We start from the raw sequence: 27844 nt of genomic DNA on the forward strand, positions 1-27844 counted from the left end.
ACATTATATTGGTTATAGTTTCTATATCAATGCTTTAGAATATAATCCAGAAGTGCGTTTGAAAATTATTGCGAAGCTTTTTGTGTCCACCAAGTGGCAATCTGTGCCCTCGAGACTTAGTCTAGACATCCCGTATTATGTTACCCGTATATTTCAGTCTACAAATTTCGCGCCAAAGATGGCTTCTGGAGATACTGAAGGTAAAAAGCAGCGAAAAAGAAAGAGGCTACCGCTGTCGTTGAAAGAAAGAAATGAGGACGCCACGATCGCGAATGAGTCAGATCTATCTCTTTCGTCATTACCCAACGTCTTTGAGAAGTGGAGAAAAGGTTGCAAGGAAGCAAAACGGCCAGAAATGCATTCTGATGCTAGATTCTCCGTACCGCCTCCGTTTTCAGCTCTGGGTAATTTGGGCAACACTTGCTACTTGAACTCTGTTCTGCAGATGTTGAGATATTGTCGTGGTTTCGTTGATTCACTGAAACAGTTGAATATCCAAGCCGAGAAACTTAACGGTCGACAAGAATCTTTGCTGTCATGTGCAAAGCAACATCGTCTTGCCAGCGCGCTGTGTGAGGTTAGTGGTGTATTTTTAGGTAAATCCAGAGCGCATGTGTAGGACAAGGTGTTCCATAATATAGATGTAGTGTCACCGTGTGTCTGTGTGTGTGTCTGTGTGTGTCAGACCTGCCAACCTAGCAGTGTCAAAATGCGTGAGTTTGCAGGAAAAATATGCGGGAGTTTCAAATTTTGGGACACGCCTACAATAGCATTAATATCAATGAATTTATATCGTACTAAGTGTTAAATAATATATACTTGCCTCATACTTTCAATGATGGAAATAGCTGATTAAATAAAATAACATATTAATAATATCTAGGCATCAAAATTTAAGTATTTGCATGCCGGATTGGAGTAGAAGCCATTAATTAATTTAATTATAGTGCAACAAATGTATAACCCATTGATTAATGTGCCAATTAGCGACACACAGTGTCAACACCAATTACTAAACATAATAGTTAATTAGTTAATTAAACAGAGAACTTGTACTGTACGTACTACTGCCTGTGATAAAAATCTAAGAACAAAGTACATGCACATTCTTGTGGCTAGTTGGGATATTCTGAATTCTATTTTCTTGTGGCCTTCTTCGATCGTTTTTCCAGCAATACATATGGTAATCAGGTAGCCAGTTCCTCCCCCTTTTCTACTTCTGACTGACTCCTCCTTCTAAGAATCTATGTCGGTAGTTTGACCAAGTATGTTATGAAAGAGTCGGGTGAAGAGAGGGGCTGGCACATAGAAATTGATATTGGGATATCAAGTATGTGTGTACATCAAGTATGTGTGTACACATGCATGTACTAAAACTGTAGGGTACATGTACAGTTACACAGAACAGGCACGCCCATCATTTTGGTCACACTCACCAATGGTCAGAATGTGGGAGATTTGATGCCAAATGCGGGTGGGCAGGAGAAGGATCCCAAATGTGGAAGTCTCCCGCTTAATGCGGGAGAGTTGGCAGCTCTGGTGTGTCTGTTTACCTTAAAAAAATTGGCAGATCTCGAAATCTAGGCGTCACTGATAGTTAATTATAATCTGCATGTTCTACAGCTACGAGGCTTATGCATATTATGCTCATTTTATTTTGCATTATGCTATACCGCACTGCTCACCCAATTGTACAATTATGCTCAAATTATGCTCACACAAGTTGACACATCTTGGCCTAGGTGGCTTGTTAACTATAGGTGCCTGCTCAAGATTCACACACCACTCACGTGCAGACACACCCACGCAAACTTAAAACCGTGCCTTTATGCACACATTTATCCATTTACCAGTTTGAGATAGCTTGCTGTTGAACAACAAAGCGATTTCTTGATCTTTTCCTTGATGCATGTGACCCAAATGGGTAGAGCACAAAGCGCACACTAGAGTGATGCATCTGAACAGACATCTACCATGTATGAAGTTGTAGACTAGCTTATCAGTGTACCAATGCATATCTGACTTGCAGTTGTTGAACTTCTGTAGAAGAAACACCACTAGCGGCACATCGTCTGTCGCTACAGGTATAGGCTAGTCCTCAATTCTAGACATCTCTTGTAGCTACCATGTAAAGACAGATGCACGATCTGCATTGCTGGCAGCGTCCAGCACCTCTCCATGGCTTAATTCATGCTCCGAATTTCAGATGCCAGTATGTGATGCTCTGTGCTCCATCCATTTCCAGGTCACTTGCAACTAGAAAACGATCGAGAAAGCGCTTTGTTGTTCAGCAGCAAGCTGTCTCAAGATGGTAAATGGTAACTGTGTGGATAAAAACCTAACACACTTGTCGTTAGCTTTCCCAAAATGTCAAGTACGAGTAGCAAAACATGCCCAGGCAGACAAGAATGCGATTCGCTTTTTTCTTTGTACTAGGAATAAAGATGATGTCATAGAATGTGGTGCACCCTAAGATGTTCCCTTGTTCTGGTTGATTATGACACAACTTGAAATCGTGGCACGTTTCAAGTTTGCGTGGGTGTGCCTGTGCATGCGCGGAGAATCGTGAGCAGGCACCTTTAATTAATTAAAAAGTAAAACAAAGTAACTTACAACAAATAAGCCAAACTGGCTTGACATTCCAGCGAAAAAGATGCTTAACTAGATTTTAATTAATGTTTGTTCTATGTAACATCACTGCCTCGTGTAATCTCTAAGTTCTTCGCCATATTGCTTTAGCAGACTAGAAGTCATGAGAGTATACGATGATGTATTGCTCGTAAACTTTGCAATTACGCTCGCTTTATGCTCGATGCTTGTCAGCACCAATTATGCTCAATTTAAATTCTCGCATAATATACGCAGGCCTAACAGCTACCTTAGTTTTACCATAAATGCAGGGTTCTTGCTAGAGCGTGGCACTGCGTCCCGCTCCAGTAAGAGTGCACCAATCTCAGAAACAGTAGATAGGAGTCCAAAGTTTGACATCTAGGGAATCTACAAGAATTCCAAACTACAGCACTAAAACAATATACTACATTTTATTATCATTTCTTATTAAAGGTGACATTAGCCACAAATCCGGGCTCTTACAAAAGAACGAGGGATAATAGCCTCGCTCTAGGTGTACTTGTGTTGATTGCAGTCCTGGGTGCACTGCCATTGATAGCAGTCCTGGATGCCCTTCCCGTGACATGGAAAGCGCATCTCTTGTCTGAGAAGTGTAGCACCTAGAATCTACTCTAGACTAGTCATGGCTTTTTGCTTATCAATAACAATGGTCCATGCACATCAATCAACGCCTGACTAGACAGACTTTCTGTAGCTTCGTCCATGGAACTTGCGCATGTGTACCCTATGAACATTGTTAAGAAGGGCTTGCTGGTGATCTGTTGGTGCCAGGGCACTTGAACGTATGTTATGTGCAATAGCTACGACGCAACTGTAGACAGCAGATCAGTGTTCTAGCCAGGATTTTGTGCCAACCGCCACTAATTTTAATAATAGCCACGTCCATAATTGCTTTTGATGGCATGCTCACAAACATTATACTGTATTCAAACCTAACAATTACAATACACTACTTACATTTTCTATAACCATATCAAAGCAAACCAGTATGTCTATGCTCTAGGTCATAGCAATATGGTCCATAGGAAACTTTCTTTTCTTTTCTTTTCTGAGTGCCATACTTGCAATACTTTACTAAAGTCAAATCAGTACTAGAGGAACCATCTAGCTAGAGAAATTCTCATTAGTTGAACCAAAGTTTCATTTTTTAAACATCCAGGAACATCTGTCTTTATTATAACTGTTATTTGCTAAAATCACGATCGCTATCAGCTGAAAAGGATGGCTAAAGCCCAATTAATCCGGTATTTTTCAGTAGGTTGGTCAAGTTTTCAGTGTTGTGTTCAACTGTTGTGAAGAGTACAAATTGGATATTCACTGGTGACATATTTAGTGTAGATATTAATTGGACTGTTGTTGGATGTTTGAATTGGATATCGATCAGAGACTAGAATACTATTGAGAGGTTTGAAGTCACCCCATATTCTGATAGCTCCACTATGGTCACAGTGGGAAACGCACAATGAGTCGTGTTGACCGGTTCTATGACACCATTCATAACGTTTCTTGCTAGTTCAGTATCTATTTGTGCTCTAAGATGTAATGGCGGTCTCCTGAATGGAAAAACTTTTATTTCAGCTTCAGGAGGTACACGAATCTCAACGATGTGACTTCAAACAAGACTGAAAACCTTTCTAACAATTTCTTTACTTGTGTCTCTCTTTTAGTCACTTCCGTCAACATTACACTAGATCTGCTTCCTACTGACTTGAGATAGTCAAACAGTAGCCAAACCAATCTTCCTCGTCTAATCCATACCCAAGAGATTGGAACGCTGGCCTCGTCTCACATAAAATTGAAATGAAACAACTTTGCTGCAAAAGCAAACCTTGATCTTCAAAACATTTCTTAATCTCCCTCTCCCTCTCCCTCTCCCTCTCCCTCTCCCTCTCCCTCTCCCTCTCCCTCTCTCTCTCTCTCTCTCTGTCTGTCTCTCTCTCTCTCTCTCTCTCTCTCTCTCTCTCTCTCTTTCTCTTTCTCTCTCTCTTTATTAACAATACTTCTCATCAAATACAGAAACGGTAGCATACAATGTCATATAGGCTAAAGTGAAATAACTACAGGTAAGCAAAAAACGATAACTGTAGGTTCTAATTACAAGAAAAGGAACAGAAAAATCTACATAAAGTCTACTCCAAAATGGCGAACAGTAACTGTATTACAAGTGTTTGGCCTTGATGGCTGCTGTCTTTCGATGATGGTATTGACCTTGTTGGACAGGATCCTTGCATTACCTTTTTGTAAACAAACCGACAGACGGCGTCGCCACTCGTTTAGAAACTCTTCTGGTGAGTATCCTGCTAACGGTGCTGCAAATCTTGACACTTACTTCAGTGTCTCTCTTGCTGACTCTCCCAAACGACCAAATACTTTCAATGAGAATGGGCGAAATAGATAGCCTAGATCAGTAGACATTTGCAAATATTTGTTGTTCTTGATACAGTCTTGTTCTGCTGCTGCAAACCCTGCTGTTGTACAACTTTGACTAATATAATTCTGAGCCCAATGATGAGCGATGGTTATGTCCAGCAATAGCTTCTTGCCATTGTCAAAGTCGTACACAGCAATGTCTGGACGTTGTTTGCCTTCAAATTGTTCAGTTAGTTCTTTCCTGCATCGCAAACCAACTGAGGATAACATTTGATATACTCTGTCTAAGACTCAATCGTGTCGATGAATAGCACCTCCTCCCCACTTGCATGTAAGAAGATGGTATTCAAAGTTATCAATTGGCTCTCCACACTGTGCAATACAGCTGTCTATAGCTCTAAGAGCTGGCAAAGATGCACCAAGTTGCAATAAAGAAGCCATGCAAACTTCTGCATTGCTCAATGTGTAATCCTGCGAACTAGGTATTGCGTCTAGCCAGCAGCCAGCGGTAGGTTCTCCACAGCTGATCACTCTGGCCATGTCTTTCTTAGATTGACAGTCTTGCAAGAATTGATGAAAATTCTTGTCTTTAATAAGCTTATAGATGCGAGGCACAAGAGAAACGCTTGGAAAAATGTATTGGAAGAAACCGGGCTCCTTGCTGCCAAAGAATGTAAAAGCGTCTCTGTGACTATTTGGTGCGGGACAAAATGAAAACCAAATCACAGACTTTTGTATTCATGGTATTATGATGAGCATGCACACAGTGGTTCATTGCGGACGCTCATCAAATTATATTGTAAATGGTACAGTGTGAGCGTCAGCATTTTAACACCTACTCGGCGTCTTTGCCAGCGTTCTCACGAGCGTCATCAGCATCATATTGTAAATCAGGCTTTAAATTTGAACCACGTATGAATATATTTAATTTGAACTTTGTGCAATGGAGTCTGAGAGCAGTTGAAACAGTGCTCATTTAACTATAGTCTAATTCCAGTGTTAGACCGGATTATTTTTCTTTCAATTAACAGACATGATAAGATAGCTAAACTAGTTTTCATATTGCACAATGACATCGTGCTTGTATTATTTGATAACACATCAGCAGAACAGTAATCTCTATTATTAATTATTGCAGCTTTATGGCAAAATGGAGGAAGTCGAGATGGTTTACAGGAAAGACCTAGAAAGTCACAACTCAATTTATCTGTCTATTCAACCTGTAGATGTCATTCATGCACTAAGGTAAGTTGGTTTGTATCTTGTCTGCCTGACAGTAAAAGTATGATTGTTATTTAAAGGGAAAGACATCCTACATTTACTGCTTTTGCACAACATGATGCTCAAGAACTCTTGAGATGTTTGCTGTCGTATCTTCAAGAACTAAGTGAACGATGTAGGAGATCACTTAAAAATCAAGTAGATTGGAGTGACACAACAAATGGCACTGACATCAGTGATATGGACACAGCAGAGCATTTCACCGATTATGGTCGGAATGGTATCAATTCAGTGGCGTTGGAGTCACCACTTGCAGCTAATGCTGCTTGTTTAAGTAAGGAAGTGACCAGTGAGGCTGATTTTGTTGTTGGGATGTTTCAAGGTGGTTTAGTTTTCACAACCAAATGTCTGGAATGTGAGAGTAGTAGTGGCCGTCATGAGAAATTTCTTGATGTTAGTGTTCCAGTCAAACGTTTCAAGTCATCTCCAGAGACACCAAGAAAACAGACAGCTGTGGGACAGAACTCACTGAACTGGTCATTGAAGCAGTTCACTAAACCAGAGCGTCTCACAGGAGAAGACAAGTACTACTGTGGAGTGTGCAACAGACATTCAGAGGCAGAAATTAGCATGTGTTTTGATAAACTTCCTCCTATACTCACAATTCACTTAAAGAGGTTTACAGCTTTGGCTGGAGGGTAAGTGCACTATGACTGAGCATTTGTGAGGTATGTGAAGTGGAATTTGTTTGATGTGGCTGTGGTATGTACAAGCCCCTGGGTTTGCATTGAATGGTGGAATGCAATACGCTTGTTTGTGCACTTTTATGAAATACCCAGGACTGGTGTTTCAACAGGGGTTAATGTGGTACAAAATTTGACTGCACGCTAGACAAGAGACTTGCAAGTTGCTTCACTCGTCAATTATGTACACACCGGTATCTGTTCATGTGATCGTCCAGCTACATAAAAACTACAGCAAGTCACCTGCAGTGAAGACTTAATTAAAGTCTGGCTGTTCTGAAAGTTCTAGATCGTTTTCCTTCTGTTCTGTGACATCTGCTGGCATTGGCCCAGTTGCTTCCGCTGATTTGTAGTTTGTCTTTACTTGGGTAGAGAAGATATTTGACGTGCTCCTCAGTGCTTTTGTCTTCATGCCGGTTATTAGAGCATCGTTCATGCCATCAATGTTGGTAGTGATTCCTGCACTTGAAAGAATATATCATAGTTAAGTTTCAAATGAATGGCTGAGTAGGCACCTCAGCTGTAGGTTGAAAAAACCTCGCTTGTACGCATGCACCTGAAGGCAGGGTGGGTCTAATTCAGTCTGGTTTTTATTAATTAAGAACAGTACTTAGTACTAAGAATTGAAGCCCAGGGCTTGAATTTTGGTGTGGTTTGTATTTGGACAGATACAGTATGTAAGGGTTTCATTTTTGTAGGTCAAGGTTTTCATTTTATATGCAAATTAGCAGCAACTTTGTCATTGATTTTTATGAAACAAAATTAGGTATTGTAAATCAAGAAATTTTTAAAGTCAATTAATTTTTGCTTAGTTTTGCCACTTTCTGTTTTGCCACTTTCTCAAAATGGCAAAATTAATACAACAATGAAATTAAATGACAGCGATATATAATTGACGATATTGTTATACATTAATGCTGCAATTACAACGTTAACTTCTTTGTGTAGAGGTCAGTCTCTGGGCTTTGTGACCAAACTCAGTGGAAATCTAGCTACTCCAATGCATTTGCGACTACATCAGTGGTGCACCAGGGACTGTGAGAATAAAAATCAAACATATGAACTCCTTGGTGTTATTATGCATAATGGTTGTGGTACTGGTAGTGGTCACTACCTCACATATGTTAGAGCATCAGGTGAAGCAGAGAAGTGGATGGTCGGAGAAAATTCTGTTGCTGCTTCTGAATTGAAAGAGAACTTTGAGAAATCGCTTGAGACAGTAACTGAAGATTATGTGTTGAAGGATGATGCAGATACTTCTCCGATTTCAGGCTCACAGTCTGTTGAGTGTGCAAGAGTTTTTTCAAGTAGCTTGTCTGGAGTAAGTGACATAGAACTAGATATTACCGCTTATGCTTCTCTGTGGAAATGGCTAAGATTTGATGACTGTGATGTGGAAATCATATCTCATGCTGACTTTCTGAGAGCCATCTCACCTAGCTCAGTGGTGACTTCCACACCTTACATATTGTTTTATCAATTCTGTTGTAACAGTGGAGCATACATGTAGTTTGTTTATACCTTATTGAAAGATGGCTTTGTTCTTAATGGAAATCATATTATGTTTAAACGTAATTTAATTTAAATTTTACTTGATGAAATCCACATTCTGTTTGTAAGAACAGCAACTTATTGAGAAGAGACTGCAAGCCCACTTGTTTATAATTGTTTTCTTGTACAGCATGAACGGTAATTTGAAATGTGTATACCTGTTCTACAATACATGTGTTGTATCAAAGCCCATCAAAACAATTCCTACTATCGTTCTGGTGACAACTGTTGCTCTGGTGAGAATCACGATTTTCCTTTTTTCTCACTTCTCTTCCTGTCTCTTTTTCTGTTTTGCTTCTCTCATTCCTTTTCCTTTATGATACATATTGGTGGATGTTAATTATCTTGAATGTTAATTCAATTATAGCTTTGAAACAGGTACATACATCGCAGTAACATGTACAGTACTTGTGCATATGAAATGCACAAGTAGAAGGTAATTATATTTAGTTAAACATTTTGAATAGTTTAGATATTTTTTGCAACTCAAGGCATGTAGCAGACCATCCAGCACAAGCTACTCACTGCCCATGCATAGAGCTCTTAACATTTTTACAATCTATTGCCAATAAATAAATAAATAATATAAATTCAGTTAAGTTTGCGACTTCCACATGTTATAGCTCTGGCACTAGAAGATAGGGTTGCATTTTTGTAAGAGTTGCGCTTTGCAATTGCTTTTTACCACCTAAATTTTTTATTATGAAGTCCTATTCATTGAACATTCTTTCACAACAGTAGAGTCATTCATTTTAGGCAATTGTAAGCGTTGAACTATTTTTTTCGTCTGCTCAGCTACTACAGTCGAGTACCGAGTAGTCAATGGCTACCACTCCATGGTTTGGGGGTTCAAACCCCAGTGACGACAGTAAATTGTGAAACTTGTCTGTCTTTCTTTCTCATGTTTCTCTAGCTTTATCCATGAGACTATGACTCGTTTCAGTCGTTGGGGAGTTTCTGTGGTCTGGCGAACGGTCTGTTGACGATGACGTCCAGTGCTTTCCTGGTGGTTGTTGATATCCGCTAGGCGTGCTGTATCGAGTACGCGGTCACCGTAATGCCTGCAATCTATATGGAATTGGCTAGTCATTGATCGCCGTATGGACTACACGGAAACATGTACCCCGCTGGGCTCACCTGCCGGGTTGGTGGGCGCCCAGATGGGGGTAAAGACCCCACTTGCCATTATGGAGGGGCATAGCGATACATATGCTCCAGGTCATCACAACCTGCAGCACTTACAGAAAACAGTGCTTCTGGGATCTACTCGGATCTTTTGTAAAGTCATGTCTTCTTCCTAGACAGCCGTGATGGTCTAAGTACTTCTGAAGCAGGGTTTGCTTTCCGGTACTTGTAATAGACTTTACAAACCAGACTGATCTGGTTGAGCACAACACAATAATTGTGCAAATGATCAGCTGTTGATCAACAAGCTGCTTACCGAAAGCTGTAAGACCAGGCACAAGAGCTTGAGCATGGCTTGGGTGGACTACCAGGAAGCCTATGACAGCGTGCCACACAGTTGGTTGCTCCAATGCCTTCAGCTGCATAAGATCAGTCCAGTCTTGTGCAGGTTCCTGTCATGTGTGATGAAGAATTGGAGGACATCGATGGTGCTTTCTTGCGGGAACAGTACGATCAAGACAAGGCTTATGCAGATCAGGAGGGGTATTTTCCAAGTTGACTCACTTTCTCCACTTCTCTTCTGTATGGCTCTCAATCCTCTGAGGAAGGAGTTGAACAGAACCGGTTACGGCTACCGGATGACCACTGGGCATGGTGAGACTGCCAAACGTCAGCTCATCAGTCATCTACTTTACATGGATGATCTGAAGCTGTATGGCAGAAACTCTGATCAGTTGGATAGGTTGTTGCACACGGTTCGTACCGTCTCTGATGACATCCAGATGAAGTTTGGTCTGGACAAGTGTGCTGTTGCCCACTTTGTCAACGGCAGACTATCTGGACACAACTCTGGAGTGACGGTAGGAAAAACGGATACCATCAACTGTCTGGAACCTGGTCAAGTCTACAAGTACTTGGGTGTAGATGAGAGTAACTGTATTCAGCACAGCATGATGAGGGAGAGACTCCGTCGTGAGTACTTCCGCAGACTGAAGGTGGTTCTCCTGACTGAGTTGTATGGTCGGAACAAGATTCTAGCCATCAATGGGTTTGCAGTATGGTTCTCACTTACGGTTTTGGCGTCATTCATTGGGGGTGCACGGACCTGCAGCGGCTCGATCGACGGACCAGAAACTCCTCTCTATGTACGGTGTCCACCATTCTTCTGCAGACGTTGACCGACTGTATGCTCCTTGCAGTGATGGGGGTAGGGGGTTACAACAGATTGAGTCGACATATCAATCTTGTATTGTGAGGCTGAACTGTTACCTTGCTGACAGTTCTGATTCTTTCATACAGATGATACTGGAGTGTGACTCCGGAAAATCTTCACACTCGATCAAGCGCATGGCTTGTCGCTTTACTGCACAGCTGCGGAGAAGTCTTGCTTCGGACGACAAGTTGCAGAGCTTACACAGGAAATGCATCCATCTCGGTTGAAGGTGGCTTCGAGCAAGCGCCTGAAACAGATGCGAGACATTACCGTACGTGTTGCAGTTCTCTTGCTGTGCGGTCCTGGAACAGGAAGTCTATGCACCGGCAGTATCGCCGTCTCACTGAGCAACCGCCTGTGGACATGAAAGAGACCTACGGATGGCTAAAGGCAGCGAATCTTCCTGCTGCAACTGAGGGACTGGCTGTTGCTGCTCAAGACCAAGCTCTTCGGACTCGGTACTATGAGCGCAAGATTCTACATTATGATGTCAGTTCTACTTGTCGCATGTGCAGTGTAGGCCTGGAAACAGTCGACCACATTGGGGCAGGCTGTAGTGCTTTGGCACCACGGACTACACTGATCGACACAATCAGGTGGCCTCCATCATTCACTGGGATGTTTTGTCGTCATTTTGGGGTTCCAGTGGAGAGCAGATGGTACCGGCATCATCCTGATAGGCTTGTGGAGACAGATGACATTACTATGATGTGGGATACCACCATCCCCACTGCCAGGAAGATCAAAGCCAATCGTCCAGACATCTGTCTCAGAAATAACAAGACAAACACTTGTCTACCTATTGATATCAGCTGTCCTGCTGATGGCAACATTGGCAGGAAACATGCGGAGAAGTTGGCGAAGTACAGCGACTTGCGAGTGGAGATAAGCCGCATGTGGCATTGTCGAACACTGGTGGTTCCGGTGGTCTTGGGAGCTTTGAGCACAGTGCACGCAGGTATTGCACGGCGGCTGGACATTATTCTAGGTCATCACAACCTGCAGCACTTACAGAAAACAGTGCTTCTGGGATCTGCTCGGATCCTTCGTAAAGTCATGTCTTCTTTCTAGACAGCCGTGATGGTCTAAGTACTTCTGAAGCAGGGTTTGCTTCTGGTACTTGTAATAGACTTTACAAACCAGACTGATCTGGTTGAGCACGACAATAATAATAATAATAATAATCGCCGAGGCTTAGTGGTTAGCGACAATGGCTACCACTCCATGGTTTGGGAGTTCAAACCCCAGTGACGACTGTAAATTTATGAAACTTGTTGTCTTTCTCATGTTTCTCTAGCTTTATCCACGAGACTATGACTCGTTTCAGTCGTTGGGGAGTTTCTGTGGTCTGGCGAACGGTCCGTTGACGATGACATTCAGTTTTCCGGGTGGTCATTGATATCCACTAGACGTGCTGTCTCGATTTTCGCGGTCACCGTAATGCCTGCAATCTATATCGAATTGGCTAGTCATTGACCGCCGTGTGGACTACACAGAAATATGTGCCCTGCTGGGCTCACCTGCCGGTTGGTGGGCTCCCAGGTGGAGGTAAAGACCCCACTTGCCCATCATGGAGGGACATAACGACACATAATTGCCGAGCGTAGCGAGGCTTCTAATCCGGGTCTCACAACAGAAACGAGCATGGTCCTATATGGGTCTCCATCGAGCTTCTGGTATATATATATATATATATATATATATATATATATATACGAGCTCCAATGCCCGGGTAATAGTTTAATCACACAAATTACTGATTTGCAGACACTGTTTGCTATTAATGACAGACAGACAGACAGGTCGCCTTTATAGGTAGAGATTATAGCAGAAAGTATCTAAAAATGCGTTTGATGGTTGGAGAGGCAGAGGGGTGTAGCACGTCACGTACAGTTTGTATAGAGAATCGTTTACTGTCGCTAATTAGCCGTGGTGTAAGTGCTTTTACCGTTTAGTAGCAGCCAGACAGAATTCTCATTCATAGTTATATCACGTTCAATTGCCGTTTCCAAAATCCTATTGATTGGATGAGCGATTGGTTGAAGCCATTTAGACTTGGACGTTGCTGCCGTTGCGACGAACAGGTATATCGAACTTGGCATCTATTCGACACGTGTCCAGTTTCAAGAAATCTCGTTGATTGGATTATTGATCCGTTGAAGCCATTTCGACAGTCTCGTTGCGGAGAACAGGTGTATCGAACCTGACATCTATAATTTCGACGTGAATCCCGTAACGTGCAAGTCACGTGTGGACGTTAAGAAGGCTTGTGGTGCAGATGGAATTGAAGCGCGTTTTCTCAAAGCGGGCGACTGTGCAATTGCAGCCTCACCTGCTGATTTATTTAATGTCTCCCTTTACACTGGGAAGGTCCCTAATGACTGGAAATGTTCAAGGGTTACTTCGGTTTTCAAGTCTGGTGATAGAAGTGACCCCGTTAATTATCGCCCAGTATCGTTACTATCATCCGTTTCAAAGTTATTGGAGCACTTTGTTTTCTGTCAGCTGAATTCATTTTTGGAATCTAAGTCGCTTATTCCGGAGTCACAGTATGGTTTCAGGAAAGACAGCTCTACCCAGGATGCTGTGGGAATCCTAGCAGATAACCTCCTAGAAGCAAAGGATAATCGCCGTTGCTCTGGTGTAGTCTTTCTTGACTTGCGTAAGACTTTTGACACTGTGAACCATCAATGTCTACTTAGAAAGTTCGCCAAATATGGGGTGGTAGGTAATGGTCATAAGTAGCTGTCAAATTATCTATTGGATCGTTGGCAGTTTGTCCAAGTTGGAGATTTGAAGTCAGTTCGGTCTCGCTGCTTGAGAGGAGTTCATCAAGGTTCAATACTTGGGCCACTAGTATTCAATTTCTACACAAGTGACCTTCCTTTGGGTGATTTACGTTCTTCAGTCATTTCATATGCTGATGACACCTGTCTTTCTGCATCTGGTGATTCCTATAATGATGTGTTGTCTGTTCTTCAAATTGATGTTAACTTATTATCAGCCTGGTTCAGAGACAATTTGATGATGCTAAATGGAAAGAAATCGAAATTGGTTCTATGTCGAAAATTTCGTGATACAATTGATCGTTCTTCTTTATCAATTACTGTGGATGACGTTGCTCTCAAACCAGTAGACTCTGAAAATATCTGGGTGTTATTTTCGATCACAATCTGAATTGGCGTTCCCATTTGAGTTCCGCTCTGAAGAAAGTTGCACGAAAATTAGGCGTTTTATACAGGTCATTCAAATTACTCAATGTTCCTGCTCGTGTGGCGTTTGTGCGATCGATTATTCAACCGGATCTTGACTACTGTTCTTCTATTTGGAATGATGGTTCTGCTAGTATTTCGGATAGGCTTCAGAGAATCGAAAAGAGATGTCTACGAGCCCTCGATGGTCGTCGTGGTAGGGAGCCCACTGGTAATATTTCACCTATCCTTGCAAAATTTGGCCCGAGCACCTGCAAGACACGTCATGCTTTCTACTTAGGATTTCTAGCTCATCGTGGTTTCTATTCGCTGGCTCCCAGCGAAATTTGTTTTCGATTCGAGAAGGCGGACATCAGCAGCACGTATGGCACGCGTCTCTCAGCGTCAGGAGTCATCCTCTCACGGCCGCACACTGAAGCCCTGTGCCGTACCTTCTTCTATCGGGCCCAGTGTTTCTGGAACTTGCTCGGTTCCTCATTGAGAACAATTTCAAATAGAGTAGTGTTTAGATATCGTCTAAGGAACTATATCTGTATGCTTGATTAGATTTAGTGTAATTAATAGTGTAAATAGTTTCTTGTAAGCACAGTTCCTGGAAGATCGGCCACTGTGTCGAGGGATGCCCGTGGTAAAATAAAGTCTCAATCAATCAAAATATCAATTTCAATGTCAGTAAATACCATACCACTGTCGTTACACAGGAATTGAGTGCATACCTAGACTGTACATCATGATTGCAATACGACGACTACCTATACCAGGCCTATATACTTATCTAGCTAGGAAGTTTGCATGTTTACTTCCATGACAGGGTTTCAACAAATACGTGTTGTCTAGCCAGGACTCGGCGTTTCAGTAGGAGAAATGGGCGTGGTCATATATGGGTCTCCATCGCGCTCTTGGTATATATATAGATAGATAGATAGATAGATAGATCCCGGATGTGGCATGGCAGCTGGTCATGCTTGCTAACGTCTCTGGTTTCTGAGTGGTTCTGCCCTTAGAAGACGTCACAGCCATCCGTTATCACTATCGATTGTTGTTTATCTCTCTGTTTACTCTTCTTGCTGTCATCATCTAGCCGTTGTTATTCAAAATCATCGTCACTCTTACTACCGGCCAAATGTCCAAGCAAAGGTCCTGCCCGTTCTGCAACAAACTGTACGCTGTTCTTGGACGGCACATTCACTCTTGTCATGAGAGAAAAGGAAGGCCTTACTCCGAATTTATTGCCGGCCGTGGCGCATCTACTGTTCAGCTGTCTCCTCCAACTGTCAATGAAATCGTTGGACTCCATCTTGAAAGTTCCCGGATGAGTCTTGTTGCCGCCTCGCTTTCCCCGGAGCATGATAGCAATCACAGAGTAAGAGCCCCTTCTGTTAAATCAAGCGGAAGACATTTTGTTATGCGTTCATGCCCATCTTGTTTGAAGTCGTTCAAACGTTTAGATGTACATCTAAACCGGTCTTCCAAATGCTCTTACGTCAAATTGAGTACTGGTAATAATGCAATGTCTGAGCAAGCAATTACTGGGTCTACTTCGTCCAATATTTTGACTGATGTTACCAGGTCTCCTAGAGGTGCTGCTTGTGCCCCAATGGAAAAAACCTCTTTTTCAGAACCTCCGGAAGTTCAAAATCTTGGTAACAATACTACCGAATTCCCTCTTCTTCGACGCCTTAAACTTCCTACTTGTGATGATGAATGGAACACTGCTGACATTTATTTTGCTTCATCAGTTGTGCCTTTGGTATGTTCGTACATCGACCCAGATGAAGCAAATGACGTCTTAGTGAAAGGGATTTTCAACTATTTCAGCAACACCTTTGGCGTTTCTGCAAGCCAAAGAAAAAGAACAAAACGTCATGCTTCCAACCTTGCTCAACGTTTAAGGGTCGCAAAACGAGAAAACAGATTAGCTCAGAAGGCCCTGCGTCGTGCAAAGAAAACCCTCAACATGTCCAAGGATGATTTGTTATCTCTTGTTGCCGCCCTGCGGAAATCTGTGAGATCTCTTCAAAAAATGAAACGGCTGCAGATGAAGGCAAATTTCCAAAGACAATCAAAATTCCAGCAGAGGGACATTTCGTCAAATTTTTGGAAATTTGCTAAACAAATCCTTCGTTCCGACCAAAATGAAGTCAGTCCTTCATTTACTCAGACAACTGCCTATGATTATTTTCGTTCCGCTTACTCTGCTTCGTCACCAAGAAATTGCTTTGACTACCCAGAGTGGCTGAAGCACAGAGATGCTCCATCCTTTCCAATGGGTGATCTTGTCATCACGGAAAAAGACATCTATGATAAAATCAAGTGTGCTCGTTCTGATTCGGCTCCTTGTCCTCTTGACCAAATTAGCTACAAGTTATTGAAACGATGTCCATCTTTGACTGTCGGTCTCCTGCACATCTACAATCTGTGCATTCAGCAATGCAGAGTTCCAAGACTATGGCAGTGTGCTGTCATAAAGTTAATTCCTAAACCAGGAAAAAGTATCCCTTCTGACCCGTCTACCTTCCGACCAATTGCTTTGACTTCTGTAGTTGGGAAGGTGTTCACGTCATTCATCAAAGACACTCTGTTTAAGCATCTCATATCTAATGGATATCTGGATACATCGATCCAAAAGGGGTTCATCAATCACGTCAGCGGGTGTCAAGAACATCAGTTCAAATTGGTGGAGGCTATCAGAGATGCGAAAGCCAATCAGCGGCTTCAAACCATTCTATGGATTGACTTGCGTAATGCTTTTGGAAGTGTTGATCATAACTTAATCCGCTTTGCAATGTCCCATTACAATTGTGGTGATATGGTGACAAATCTCATTTCCAATATATATTGTGGTCTTCGCGCAGTCATTTGCACAGATGACTGGTGTACTTCCAATTTTCCTTATGAGGTCGGTGTATTTCAAGGGGATCCTCTGTCAGTGGCTATTTTTGACATGGTTTTCAACCTTTACACTGATGCTTTAGAATCTCTCGCTCCAACTTGTGCCTATCAGTTTTCGTCAGTGGCTCAAAACTCTTTCTTGTGTAGTTTTGCTGATGACGCCGTCGTAGTCACAAGAGGTCCACATGAAATTAATGCTGTGTGCAAGCGAACAGACCAATTCCTCGAATGGTCTGGCCTAGAAGTCAATGCAGCAAAATGTTCAACTTTTTCACGTCGGAGGCTGATTCATCCAACTGTCTTTGACCCGGAAATCTCTATACAAGGGCAAAAGATTCCATTCTTGTCACACAAGAAAAGCTACAAGTACTTGGGTCTTCCAATTGCGTCTGATCTGTCTCATGCCGACATTTCAAGAGAGCTTCTGGAGACTACTAAGAATTTATTGAATAAAGTCGATCAAACAGCCGTTTCCCGAATGAATAAATGTCTTCTCTATAAGAGAGCGGTGCTACCGCGGCTTTCATGGTTACTGAGCATTGCATCTATTCCTTTGTCATGGATCGAGCAATCATTGGACAGTGTAGTCACGAAATTCTTAAAAAAATGGGTCGGTCTTGCTCATTCAGCAGCTGTCTCTCGCCTTTTCCTTAACACCAAGAACGGCGGCCTCCAACTTGGCCAACCGTCAGATTCTTTCAAGAGACTACAGTCTTGCAACCTGCTTCGATTTACTAAATCAAATGACGAATGCTTGAGAGCCCTGGCAACTATAAAGATTTCAAGAGAGACTGAGTTGTCATCAACCAGATTTAGTGCCGGCAGTTTCTTGGCAACTCTTGATACTTCGCCTGGGTGCCTGCAATCAAAAATAAAGAACATCAAAAAGACGATTACGGAATCATCAAATAATCGTCATTTGTCACATCTTACCTCCCTGTCTGTACAAGGTCAAGCGGCTCGATTCAAGGACGTGGAAGCTGAGCACTTTGCCTTGTCCCTAAAATCTCTACCCGATGACTTGTTCAAATGGGCAATAAATGGACTCCAGAACACCCTCCCATCAGCAACCAACTTACAGTTGTGGAAGAAAATTTCGTGCAATCAATGTCCTCTCTGTCACCAACCCCAATCGCTGTGCCACGTGCTAAATGCATGTCCCAGTCTACTTGATCGAGGTTTGTACAAACAGAGACACGACAATACGCTGAGACTATTTGTGGACTTTCTAAAACGTCATCTTAGTCAACAGTTTTCCATAGTAGCCGACCTACCAGAATCAGTATACAATTTTCCTGTCGATATAACCTGTACCTGCCTTCGTCCAGACATTGTTGTTTGGAATGCCGTCCTCAAAAAGGCCTGGATGCTTGAGCTGTCGGTCCCATTCGAAACAGTCGTGGAAGAAACGAAGGCCCGGAAAGAACGCCGCTATGCCCAACTTGTCAAAGATGCTAACCATCAGTATAAGACGGAGCTTTTGCATCTCTTGGTTGGGTCGAGAGGATTGATTTTTCCTGAAACTCGACGAGCAGTCTGCATGTTGTGCAAGCCTCTTCAACGCGACTTGGACGATCTGTTTCAAGCTGTCATTCATTCCACCCTGAAAGACTCTTTTCGATGCTGGTTGGCAAGAAGAGACAACATCTCTTAACTTAAAAGTGTTTTTTTTTGTTGTTGTAATTTCTGCTTTTAATCATTTGTGATGTATAGTCTTCGACTGGACCTCTACATAGTACTCCAGAACTCTACTTCTGTTATAGTGCTACCAGTCCTGTAGACGCTTATTGTACTGTATCGTTCGGTATATTACAATAAAGGACCTTCCCATATTATATATATGTGTGTACACACTAATCTCAAATTTCTCCTTCCCACGACCACGTTTCATGATAGGACCTACCTTAAAAATCGTTTCCGTGTCCGACTACAGATGAGTCTAGAGCTAGGTTTACAATATGACGCTGATGACGCCCGCGACGCTCGAAGACGGCGAGTAGGTGTCAAAATGCTGACGCTGACGCTGTACCATTTACACTAGCATTTGATGAGAGTCAACGACGATCCACTACGCGCATGCTCATCATAATCGTTTTCTTTTCCTGAGTTTCTCCCTCACCAAGTTGTCGCGGAGACGCTTCCACACTAGTTGGCAGCCTGCTGCTGGGAGGCCAGTTTTTCGATGCGTTTTTTCAAGCGTTTTTCTTGTGCCTCTCATCTCTAAGCTACCATCTGCCCAAGCAGCCGTAGCAAATTTTTTTTTTGGGTCCACTTCACACACACATCCCGGATATATAGCCCGGATAAGTTTAAATTGCACGTGCACGGTAGACCATTCTCACGTGCACGCATGCTGGATCATGCATGATTTAGTAGTTCGAAATGTGTTGTTATGCTGACAGATCGTGGGAATTGCGCTATCTCTGCGAGCAGTTACCACACTCAGTAAACAGCAGTGGCTAGTGAAAGGAGAGCCCCAGTATGGGGAATGTTGGTTGCTACAAACCGTTTTCTTTGCAGAAATCGACTTTCTCGAGAAACAATTGACTCCAGAAAAGCTTTGCGTGATGCAGCTATCATACAAGACGGCAGAGGTTTGTACATTTTGCTAGTTAATTGATATTAGTTAATTAACTAATTATTAATTTATTAGAATACAGTATTTAGTAACATTAAAGCACAATTTATGTATTTATGGTAGTATTTTGAACCTTAAATGTGATTTAATAAATAGTAATTTATAATTTATAAGTGTGTATATACAGTAGTGGACAAAGTATTTGCCAGGCAAGAAATTTCAAGGGTTTTCAGGATGTTTGTGTTAGTGGAAGCACAAAATATTAATAAAGCGACTTCTTGGTCAATGTTGGTCATGCAATGGGAAAATCAAGACTAATTGGTACAGAATTGAGTCTAAATCAGTTGGTTGTTGCAATTTAATTAAGATTATTGTTACAACCTAGTTAAAACAGATTAATTAAGTTTACATTACAACTTATCAAAGCATATTCAATGCAAACAATATTACAACCTTTGAAAACAAACTAACTTATCAATTTATGCTCATATCAGCACTTATTTCCATTCTGTAGTCCAGAATATGATGAAAAATCAACAACAAAAACTACCCGGCAAATACTTTTGTCCACTACTGTATATACTAGTAACTATTGCAGAAGAACCTGTTTATTAATCATGTACTCTTCTGTTACTGCAATTAATTTGTTTGCATAAGAAATGTATGGCATACAGGCAGGATTAGAGGAAGTTGTTGATCCGGACAGTCTGTTGCCACAGAACAGTTTTTCATTAGCCTAAAATACATAGAATCAATCCATGATCCATTTTAAAATAAAATTAAAACACACACAATGAAGATGCCTATTTCTCTAGTGGGTGCACAGTTTGCTGGACATAAAACTGGAATGACTTGTTCTGAACACTCATTCTGAACACTGTAATTACAATCTGTTTCCCTCTTTATATCAAGGAATATTAACATAAACAGTTTCCTCAACTCAAAAAATCTTGTATCCTTGTACAGTTTAGATGGCATTAGGGGTATTTGTTTCAAACTTATTGTCAGATTGTGGTTTCTCCTTGCTCTCTGGTGGATTCGTTTGGGGATAATGTTTCTGTTGAATATGTTGGTTGTAGTTTTGGCTTTCATGAACAAACTTGGACGTCCTGCTGATGCTGGACGGGTAGAAAAGGACTTGAAGTGTCGTCTAGCTACAGCAGTAGGTTGCACTCGAATCTTTTTCTTTTGTTTTCTGACTCCCACCTCTTTACCAAACATATGTAGAGCAGAACGCAGTCGCTGCTGTGTACCAGGCGAGTGGATTCCTTTGCCTTGTAGTTTCCAATAATTAGAACAAAACCTTTCTACTGCAGCTATGAAGCTGTCTGTGACATGACTTTCATGCAGTCCGTCCTTGATATCTTTAGTGACCTGTAGTACTCTTTCAATGACGTCCCTTGACTTTTCATAGCTCCTCTGTTAATTGGTTGTGCTTGATCTCTTTGAAATGTATTGCTAAAATCACTGTTGTCGTCAGCTGCAGTTGCTACTTCAGTTGTTTCACAGGAACAAGGAGCAATTTTTTCAAAGGAATGTTTGATATCTTCGTCAGACCAATTCATACTGATGGAAAGAGACTTTAGATGTTCTTCTTCTGCTTTTTGGTGGACACTACTGTAAAAGGAAATGGGTTGGCAGTGTTGTCTTAATGCCACTGCTGCAAAAAGCTGACGGCCTTGAGGCGAATACGTTGGGATAGTATTGGCACTGCTTTTGCGATACTTCATTGCTGCTGCAAATTGGTGTTTGCAAGGTTGACTTTGCATTCCGATGGGACAGGTGCACTCACCCAGTTGTAAGTCTACTACCACATTGTATTCTTATCTGACTGACTCACAACAGTGTAAACGTCTGGGTCATCTGATGCGACAATGTCGTCAGATGGAATGGTGTACGCTTTTACTCCTGTCACAGTAAATCTTGTAGAGACAAAATGATCTAATCTGTTTGTGGCAACAGATATTAAACGTCGCTGGTAATAGAGTCTGTGTGAGAAGATTGAACATTTGTACCACATTCCAAGCTTTATTCCTTTGGAAAAGGATGTCTTTTATGATGCGTATGCTAGCCTCTGAATTATGGTTAGTATAGTTGCCTCGTGTGGGGAAGTTCTTTCGGAAACACACAGCCTATTCTTTCCTCTGTTGCCAGTAATCACCTAGTCTCTTTTTGAATGTCTGAAAAGGGCTTTTGTCTACTTCACGTTTGATTTCAGTCAATGCTTGCTCACTTGGGGCATAAACAAGTTGTTTTGTTAGAGCCATACAGGTAATTCTGTCTGTACCACAGATACCAAAATGTGAGCTCCAAAGCCATCTTCATATACTTTGTAAAAAATGAAAGACACAGGCGTAATTCCGCTTGAGGCCATGTACTCTTTAGAGCAATCCGTTTGCTTGCACAGTCATCTGTCAATAATGTTAGTGGTCCAAATTTTACTCAGACTTAAGCAAAGCTTCTGGCGTTTAGGTTGCTTGAGATGGTGGCTTTGGATTTGCTGAGACTGCAAGTTTTCATCAGCTAATATGGACTTATCTATGGACTTATCTAGGATATTTGAAATTTTAATTTGATCAGAAAGCAGCCATACTGCTATGGTATTCGTCAGGTAGTGAGTATAAGGGCTTGGTTGAAGCAGGGTTCTCCCCAGGGCGTTTGAGCGTAGCACTGCGCTACGCTTGAATTTCTACTTCACTCTCAGAGATCACTGATTTGAGATTGTCTAGATATGCTCCAGATACTGGATAGCAAGTGCACGTGAAGGAAACATAATCTTAATGATGTAATTTGCATGTTTAGAACCTGCTTACTAAGTAGGCGGCTTGAAGAAAGCCAATACTGAATAGGACCGCTGACTGCCCACTTTGCAAAAATAGTTCCAGTCAGATTCCAACAGCTGTGCCACTTCAAAGTGCAAATTCTTTGCCATACAGAACAAGATGTGATGGCTACAATTGTGAAGAAAGAGAACCTTTCCTTAGTGTTTCCAAACATTTGTAACCTTGCAGCCATTGCCCAGCTAATCCCTGCTTCCACTGCTGACTGTGAGAGGGCTTTTCTGAACTGAATAGGATAAAGACACCTCTGAGAAACCCTGCCTGAGCAACAAAATCACAGTGCAACTGCTGTTTATCTCTATTGAAGGTCCCTGTTTAGAAGACTTTGACTTTAACGCTGCATGTCTGCAGTGGGCATCCAAGAGGAACAGATACATTACAATATTGTAACAGAGTCAGCATAATTTCATTATACATTGGACAGCTTGTAAGATTGAACACAGTTTTGCTTGTTACTCTCTAATGTAGCAGCAACCTTAGGGTATATACTCAGTCACTGTTTGAAGCAATGATTACGAATAAATAGTATGTCATTGTGTTTATGCATTCAATTGTGTCACAGTGTGTATCTAGCAAGCGTGCACTGCTACTTAGTAGACTAGTTAACAGGTTTGTCAATGCATGGTTACAAGTCACAGCAATATCTTGACTTCAACAGCTGTCCATGCTAAATTCGTCCAACTAATGGGTTACTGATAGCTGACAGCCTGTAAACAACAGCTAGTATAGACGATTTTCAGCAGCAAGTCTAATATATATTGATAATAGATTAGTATTGCAATTGGGACTTTGTTGTGATGTCAGCGGATGGGCGTGGTCTTAGGGAGGGGCTAGTGCTACGCTTTCCTGAAATCCTGGGGAGAACCCTGGTTGAAGGTAAAGTTTGAGTTTTGCTTTGTCACATAGAAGGACAGCTGTGGTGAACAGATGTGTGCCCACAGATTCTCTGGAGAAAATGCTGCAACTGCCACAAAAACAAAGGCAATAACCCCACAAAGAGAAGAACATGTATGTATTGGGAAATTTTGCAATGCCTTGATCATGCGTGTTTTCCATCTTTTCAAATGTCGGCCTATGCATAGGAATCAAATCATGAATATCCACTCATTCACCTAAGGCAGTGCTTACATAGTCCAGTGTTTGTATTAGTTCTACCAACAATTTGGTAGGAACTGGCTATCCCAATGGGCCACCATAGAAGGAAACTTTGAATTCAAATCTAAAGCAACCACTGTCCAATGATTCCCACTGATCAATGTATTTGATGCAACAGAAGATCCAGTTATGGCATCAATTTGTACGTTGACAATCAGGAATATAAGTCTAATCTTCTGTCTGTTGTTCAGAGCTAATGCTATGGATGTGTTCAACGTGAATTAGCAAACTTTGGATAGCACAAGGCAAAGACAATCTTGTGATGAGCAATTGAGAAGTGATGCCATACCTTCAAGCAGTGTATCAGGTAACCATCTGTCACATGCCAGTCTAGACATTTGGTAGCTACTGTAGTCACGTCACCAAATGCCACAGCAGAGGCTGGCTTGTCTGACAGAATTTGTTGAAATTGCTGTATCTTGCTCAAGTTCAAGAGTTCAAGATTCAAAGTGTCAGGAATGTGACAGACCTTGTTGAACCACTTGTCTTCTTGAATAATCTTTGGGAGGACACCACTTAGATAGGAGTATGGACATTAAATTAAGGAACAAACTCGTTCAACTCAAAGAATTTGTATTACTTTACTGCAGCTAGTTGGCAGAGTATTACTAATCGACATTTGTAGTTGTGAATTCAGTTAACATGACTAGTGGTGAGCTAATATAATTTGTAGTATTCTGGACACGAGCAAATTCTCATGCATATTGGTTAATATCTACACTGTCTAAACAAGATAGTGTAGGCACACTTTAAAAGAAGCATGCTTTAGCTATAGGTACTTAGCAAGGATGTGTGGTACATGTGATTACAAGTAACTAGTTCATGTAATGTACAATCTCATAATTAAATGGGACATGAAATGCTAACTAAATCATCTAGTCACTTAGACAGAACACTACAATGTGTAGAAAGAGATTTAAAAATTTACCTGAAGAATGAGATGCTTGATATTTTGCATTGTGTGTATAGGATGTGTGAAGAATATTGGAAGGTGGATCGGGGAATGACATGTTAAAGTACTCTCTAGCAAAATCTAGTGACTGCTGTGACATTTCTTACCAGATTTATGACGTTTGTTTACCAGTTTACAATGCTGTATACGCATAACTCAATCTTAACCAGTTATAGTCATTACCAGTTGGATATAACAGTGTACGCTCTAGATGTTGAAGGAAGGCTCAAAGTAACATGATAATGTTTTGTGCTTGTATATACGTAGTTCTATTTGTGGTCAATTTGAGCATGGTATAAGATACTGTGAATACGCATCATCAACTGCTCCATCTCATCATAGTAAAGAAACACCGCCCTTTGGTATTTATCAAGTTTTGAAACCAGAATTACTGTAACAGCTAGCCCTCATATATGGAGCCCTATCTGAGAAGACTCCCAATCTAACAGCCAGGGACACAATGAATGGCAGATCGCTCAAGTGAGCATTATAGATATAAATAGATACACCCACCATCCATCATGTATGCAAATCTATTCAGAAATCACTTTCAGCATGGCTGGTCTCCCAAAAGATCCTGCAAATAATCTATCAAATGTACAAAGTACAATAGCTAAAAGCACTACGAGTCAAAATGCAATGCAGCTATACAAACTTAGTTGCACTCATTTCTTCAGAAAATTGGTCACGGCAGCTCCCTGAAGAAAAGGCACTTTCTGTGTAACTCTGGAGAATCTCGAAAGATGAACTAAAAATTCAAACCTTCTTTGACTTACAAGTGCAGTACATACAACTGAAACATTGCATGCAAGTACCTTATCGAGATCCAGAAATGTTAATTAATCGAAACATAGGTGAATTATGCCTAAACCACACATGTAATTCGTCTTCTGGCAGGTGCAATAATGGAAGTTATCCAGGTTACTCATCTAGAATCTGCAACAACCAGAATAAAGAAGTTACGTTGACTCTATTTACAATATTGACTGTGTTAATTAATCAAAGAAAATATGAAATGTATTAAATCAATAAATATTAACTGCAATAATCAATCGACATTTACTATATAAATTTAATTAATAACATTGACTGTAGACATCAATCAAAACTTCCACCACTAAATATTAGCTCGCCACTACATATTAACTGAATTCACAACAACAAATGTCCTGGATTGTTCATATTCCTTGATCTATAGAGAGGAACAGATTGCAGTTAGAGTTTTCAGAATGAGTGTTCAGAACAAGTTATTCCAGTTTTATGTTCAGCAAACTGTGCACCCACTAGAGAAATAAGCATCTTCATTGTGTGTGTTCTAATTTCATTGTTAAAATGGATTATGGATTGCGTCTATTTTAGGCTAATGAAAAACTGTGTTCTTTTGCAACAGACTGTCCATGGCGCAGATCAACAGCTTCCTGTAATCCTGCCTGTTTGCCATACATTTCTTATGTAAAACAAATTAATTGCAGTAACAGCAGAGTACATGATTAATTAAAAAACGGGTTCTTCTGCAATAGTTACTAGTATATATATACATATATTTAGAAATACATATATTTTTACATAAACCCACCTACGTGGGTATCTAACACACATTATCCATATATATATATATATATATATATATATATATATATATATATATATATATATATATATATGTACACTTATAAATTATAAATTACTATTTATTAAATCACATTTAAGGTTAAAAAATACTACCATAAATACATAAATTGTGCTTTAATGTTACTAAATACTGTATTCTAATAAATTAATAATTAGTTAATTAACTAATACCAATTAACTAGCAAACTGTACAAACTTCTGCCATCTTGTATAATAACTGCATCACGTGAAGCTTTTCTGGAGTCAATTGTTTCTCGAGAAAGTCGATTTCTGCAAAGAAAACGGTTTGTAGCAACCAACATTTGCCATATTGGGGCTCTCCTTTCACTACCCACTGTTGCTTACTGAGTGTGGTAACTGCTCGCAGAGAAAGCGCAATTCCCACGATCTGTCAGCATAGCACCTCACATTTCGAACTACTAGCCATTTGTGCACGTGAGAATGGTCTACCGTGCACGTGCAAGTTAAACTTATCCGGGCTATATATCCGGGATGTGTGTGCGAAGTGGACCCCAAAAAAAAATTTGCCAGCCGCACCTACTGTAAGGGTACGCGAGGTTATACGGGGAATCGGTGTTGAGTTAGCTTGAGCGCGAACATGTCTAACAGTACTTCTACTGTTACAACTGGTGACTGGAGTGGGATCGAAGTCAACACGCCTCGCACCTTCACAGGAGAAGCGAACCTAGCGGTGTGGTTAAAGAAAGTAGACGTGTGGGCCGCCTTGAAAGGTTACAGCTGGGAAAAGAAAGCTCTGGCCATGGCATCGCGCCTAGATGGACCAGCTTTCGAGTGCTATGCGCGCATGAGCGAAGAACACCAAAAAGACCCAGCAGTGGTTGCAGACGAGCTCAAGCAGGAGTTTGTCAAAGCAGAGAGAGATCGAGATACCGCTATACACGAGCTTACAGGACGATCTTGGCGTCCAGGTGAGTCTCCAGCTTCATTTGCACATGATATATTTGCCGCCTTGCTAAACTGGCATATCCCGGATTTGGCGCGGATGCGCGCGATACCATACCGAGGGATTGTTTTTTGAAAGGACTACCACCGGAGCTACGCGTGGCTCTACGGCGAGACCCGCAAACTACAACCAAGAATGTTCAAGACCTAGCCGCAGAAGTCGTACGATTACAACTAGCTGGGGTGGGAAGCACGACACCACAGACTGAACGCGTTGCCCAGGCAACGGTTACAGACCCAGATGCATCTCACTCTAGCCCGTCTTTAGTGGATCAGATTGCAGAGCGAGTCTATCAATTGAAGACTAATCACGACGACGGCACTAGCGAGACGGAAACCAGCCACGTGCAGGTAGTACGACACAAGACAGCTCCGTCAAGAGGCAGGTACTCTGGCTATTCAAATAGCGGTCCACAAATGCGATCACGCATTTTTTACGAATGCTCCATCTGCGGTGAAGACAATCACACGAGAAAGTTCTGCCCTCGTCGCAACCATTGCTACCGCTGTTTGAAACCAGGGCACTACGCACGTGACTGTAGAGCTAACCAACCGTCCAGGCCTTCCTTCGGAAAAGGCCGTGTTATGGTCCTAGCAGTTGAAAGGCACGGGCTTCTTCGTGTTGATGTACAACTTGGTGGGCTGGGTTATCACCCTTTTCTCGTTGACACGGGGGCAGAAATTAGTCTTATTCCCGCGTCGCTCGCCTCCAATATTAAAGGCAAGATTAACCGGCAGTTGTCCCGACAACCGGTCATGGTTGATG

General features: G+C 41.6%; 3 protein-coding genes and 1 long non-coding RNA gene across 6 annotated transcripts; 3 read left to right on the top strand and 1 right to left on the bottom strand.

The window, feature by feature from the left end:
- The first annotated feature begins 171 nt into the window (after positions 1 to 171).
- Positions 172 to 8928, top strand: LOC134184397 (ubiquitin carboxyl-terminal hydrolase 1-like). Of its 2 annotated transcripts, XM_062652072.1 has the most exons (5): positions 172 to 404; positions 488 to 577; positions 6140 to 6246; positions 6303 to 6920; positions 7914 to 8928. In XM_062652072.1, the coding sequence occupies exons 1-5, from the start codon at positions 252 to 254 to the stop codon at positions 8473 to 8475; spliced, it is 1530 nt and encodes a 509-aa protein (XP_062508056.1). In that variant the 5' UTR covers positions 172 to 251; the 3' UTR covers positions 8476 to 8928. The 2 variants fall into 2 exon arrangements, with proteins under 2 accessions (XP_062508056.1, XP_062508055.1); XM_062652071.1 differs by having other exon boundaries at positions 172 to 577.
- A 5072-nt stretch (positions 8929 to 14000) lies between these two features.
- On the top strand, positions 14001 to 14699 carry LOC134184786 (uncharacterized; the record flags this gene model as incomplete). The annotated part of the gene is made up of 1 exon (XM_062652532.1): positions 14001 to 14699. A coding segment is annotated over one exon (612 nt), but the record flags the coding sequence as incomplete, so codon positions are not given.
- Positions 14700 to 15189: 490 nt separating this feature from the next.
- Positions 15190 to 18787, top strand: LOC134184787 (uncharacterized). Its single transcript, XM_062652533.1, has one exon. The coding sequence runs from the start codon at positions 15190 to 15192 to the stop codon at positions 18610 to 18612; it is 3423 nt and encodes a 1140-aa protein (XP_062508517.1). The 3' UTR covers positions 18613 to 18787.
- A 6213-nt stretch (positions 18788 to 25000) lies between these two features.
- LOC134184983 (uncharacterized) lies at positions 25001 to 26592 on the bottom strand. 2 transcript variants are annotated; one of them, XR_009970722.1, is made up of 4 exons: positions 26461 to 26592; positions 26312 to 26385; positions 25299 to 25675; positions 25001 to 25231 (listed from the first exon to the last, which is right to left on the bottom strand). It is a non-coding gene; the product is annotated as an uncharacterized LOC134184983 (long non-coding RNA). The 2 variants fall into 2 exon arrangements; XR_009970723.1 differs by having other exon boundaries at positions 25299 to 25419; positions 26461 to 26586.
- Positions 26593 to 27844: the final 1252 nt, after the last annotated feature.

The sequence above is a fragment of the Corticium candelabrum genome, chromosome 9 (assembly GCF_963422355.1).
Source record: "Corticium candelabrum chromosome 9, ooCorCand1.1, whole genome shotgun sequence".
Classification (NCBI taxonomy): domain Eukaryota; kingdom Metazoa; phylum Porifera; class Homoscleromorpha; order Homosclerophorida; family Plakinidae; genus Corticium; species Corticium candelabrum.

What these genes read in the sequence shown, in the direction of transcription:
- LOC134184397 (XM_062652071.1), top strand. Translation starts at nt 179, where the DNA reads ATGGCTTCTGGAGATACTGAAGGTAAAAAGCAGCGAAAAAGAAAGAGG. An exon ending in TTGCCAGCGCGCTGTGTGAG is followed by an intron (nt 578 to 6,139) that starts GTTAGTGGTGTA and finishes TAATTATTGCAG; the next exon opens with CTTTATGGCAAAATGGAGGA. An exon ending in TTTACAGCTTTGGCTGGAGG is followed by an intron (nt 6,921 to 7,913) that starts GTAAGTGCACTA and finishes TTCTTTGTGTAG; the next exon opens with AGGTCAGTCTCTGGGCTTTG.
- LOC134184787 (XM_062652533.1), top strand. Translation starts at nt 15,190, where the DNA reads ATGTCCAAGCAAAGGTCCTGCCCGTTCTGCAACAAACTGTACGCTGTT.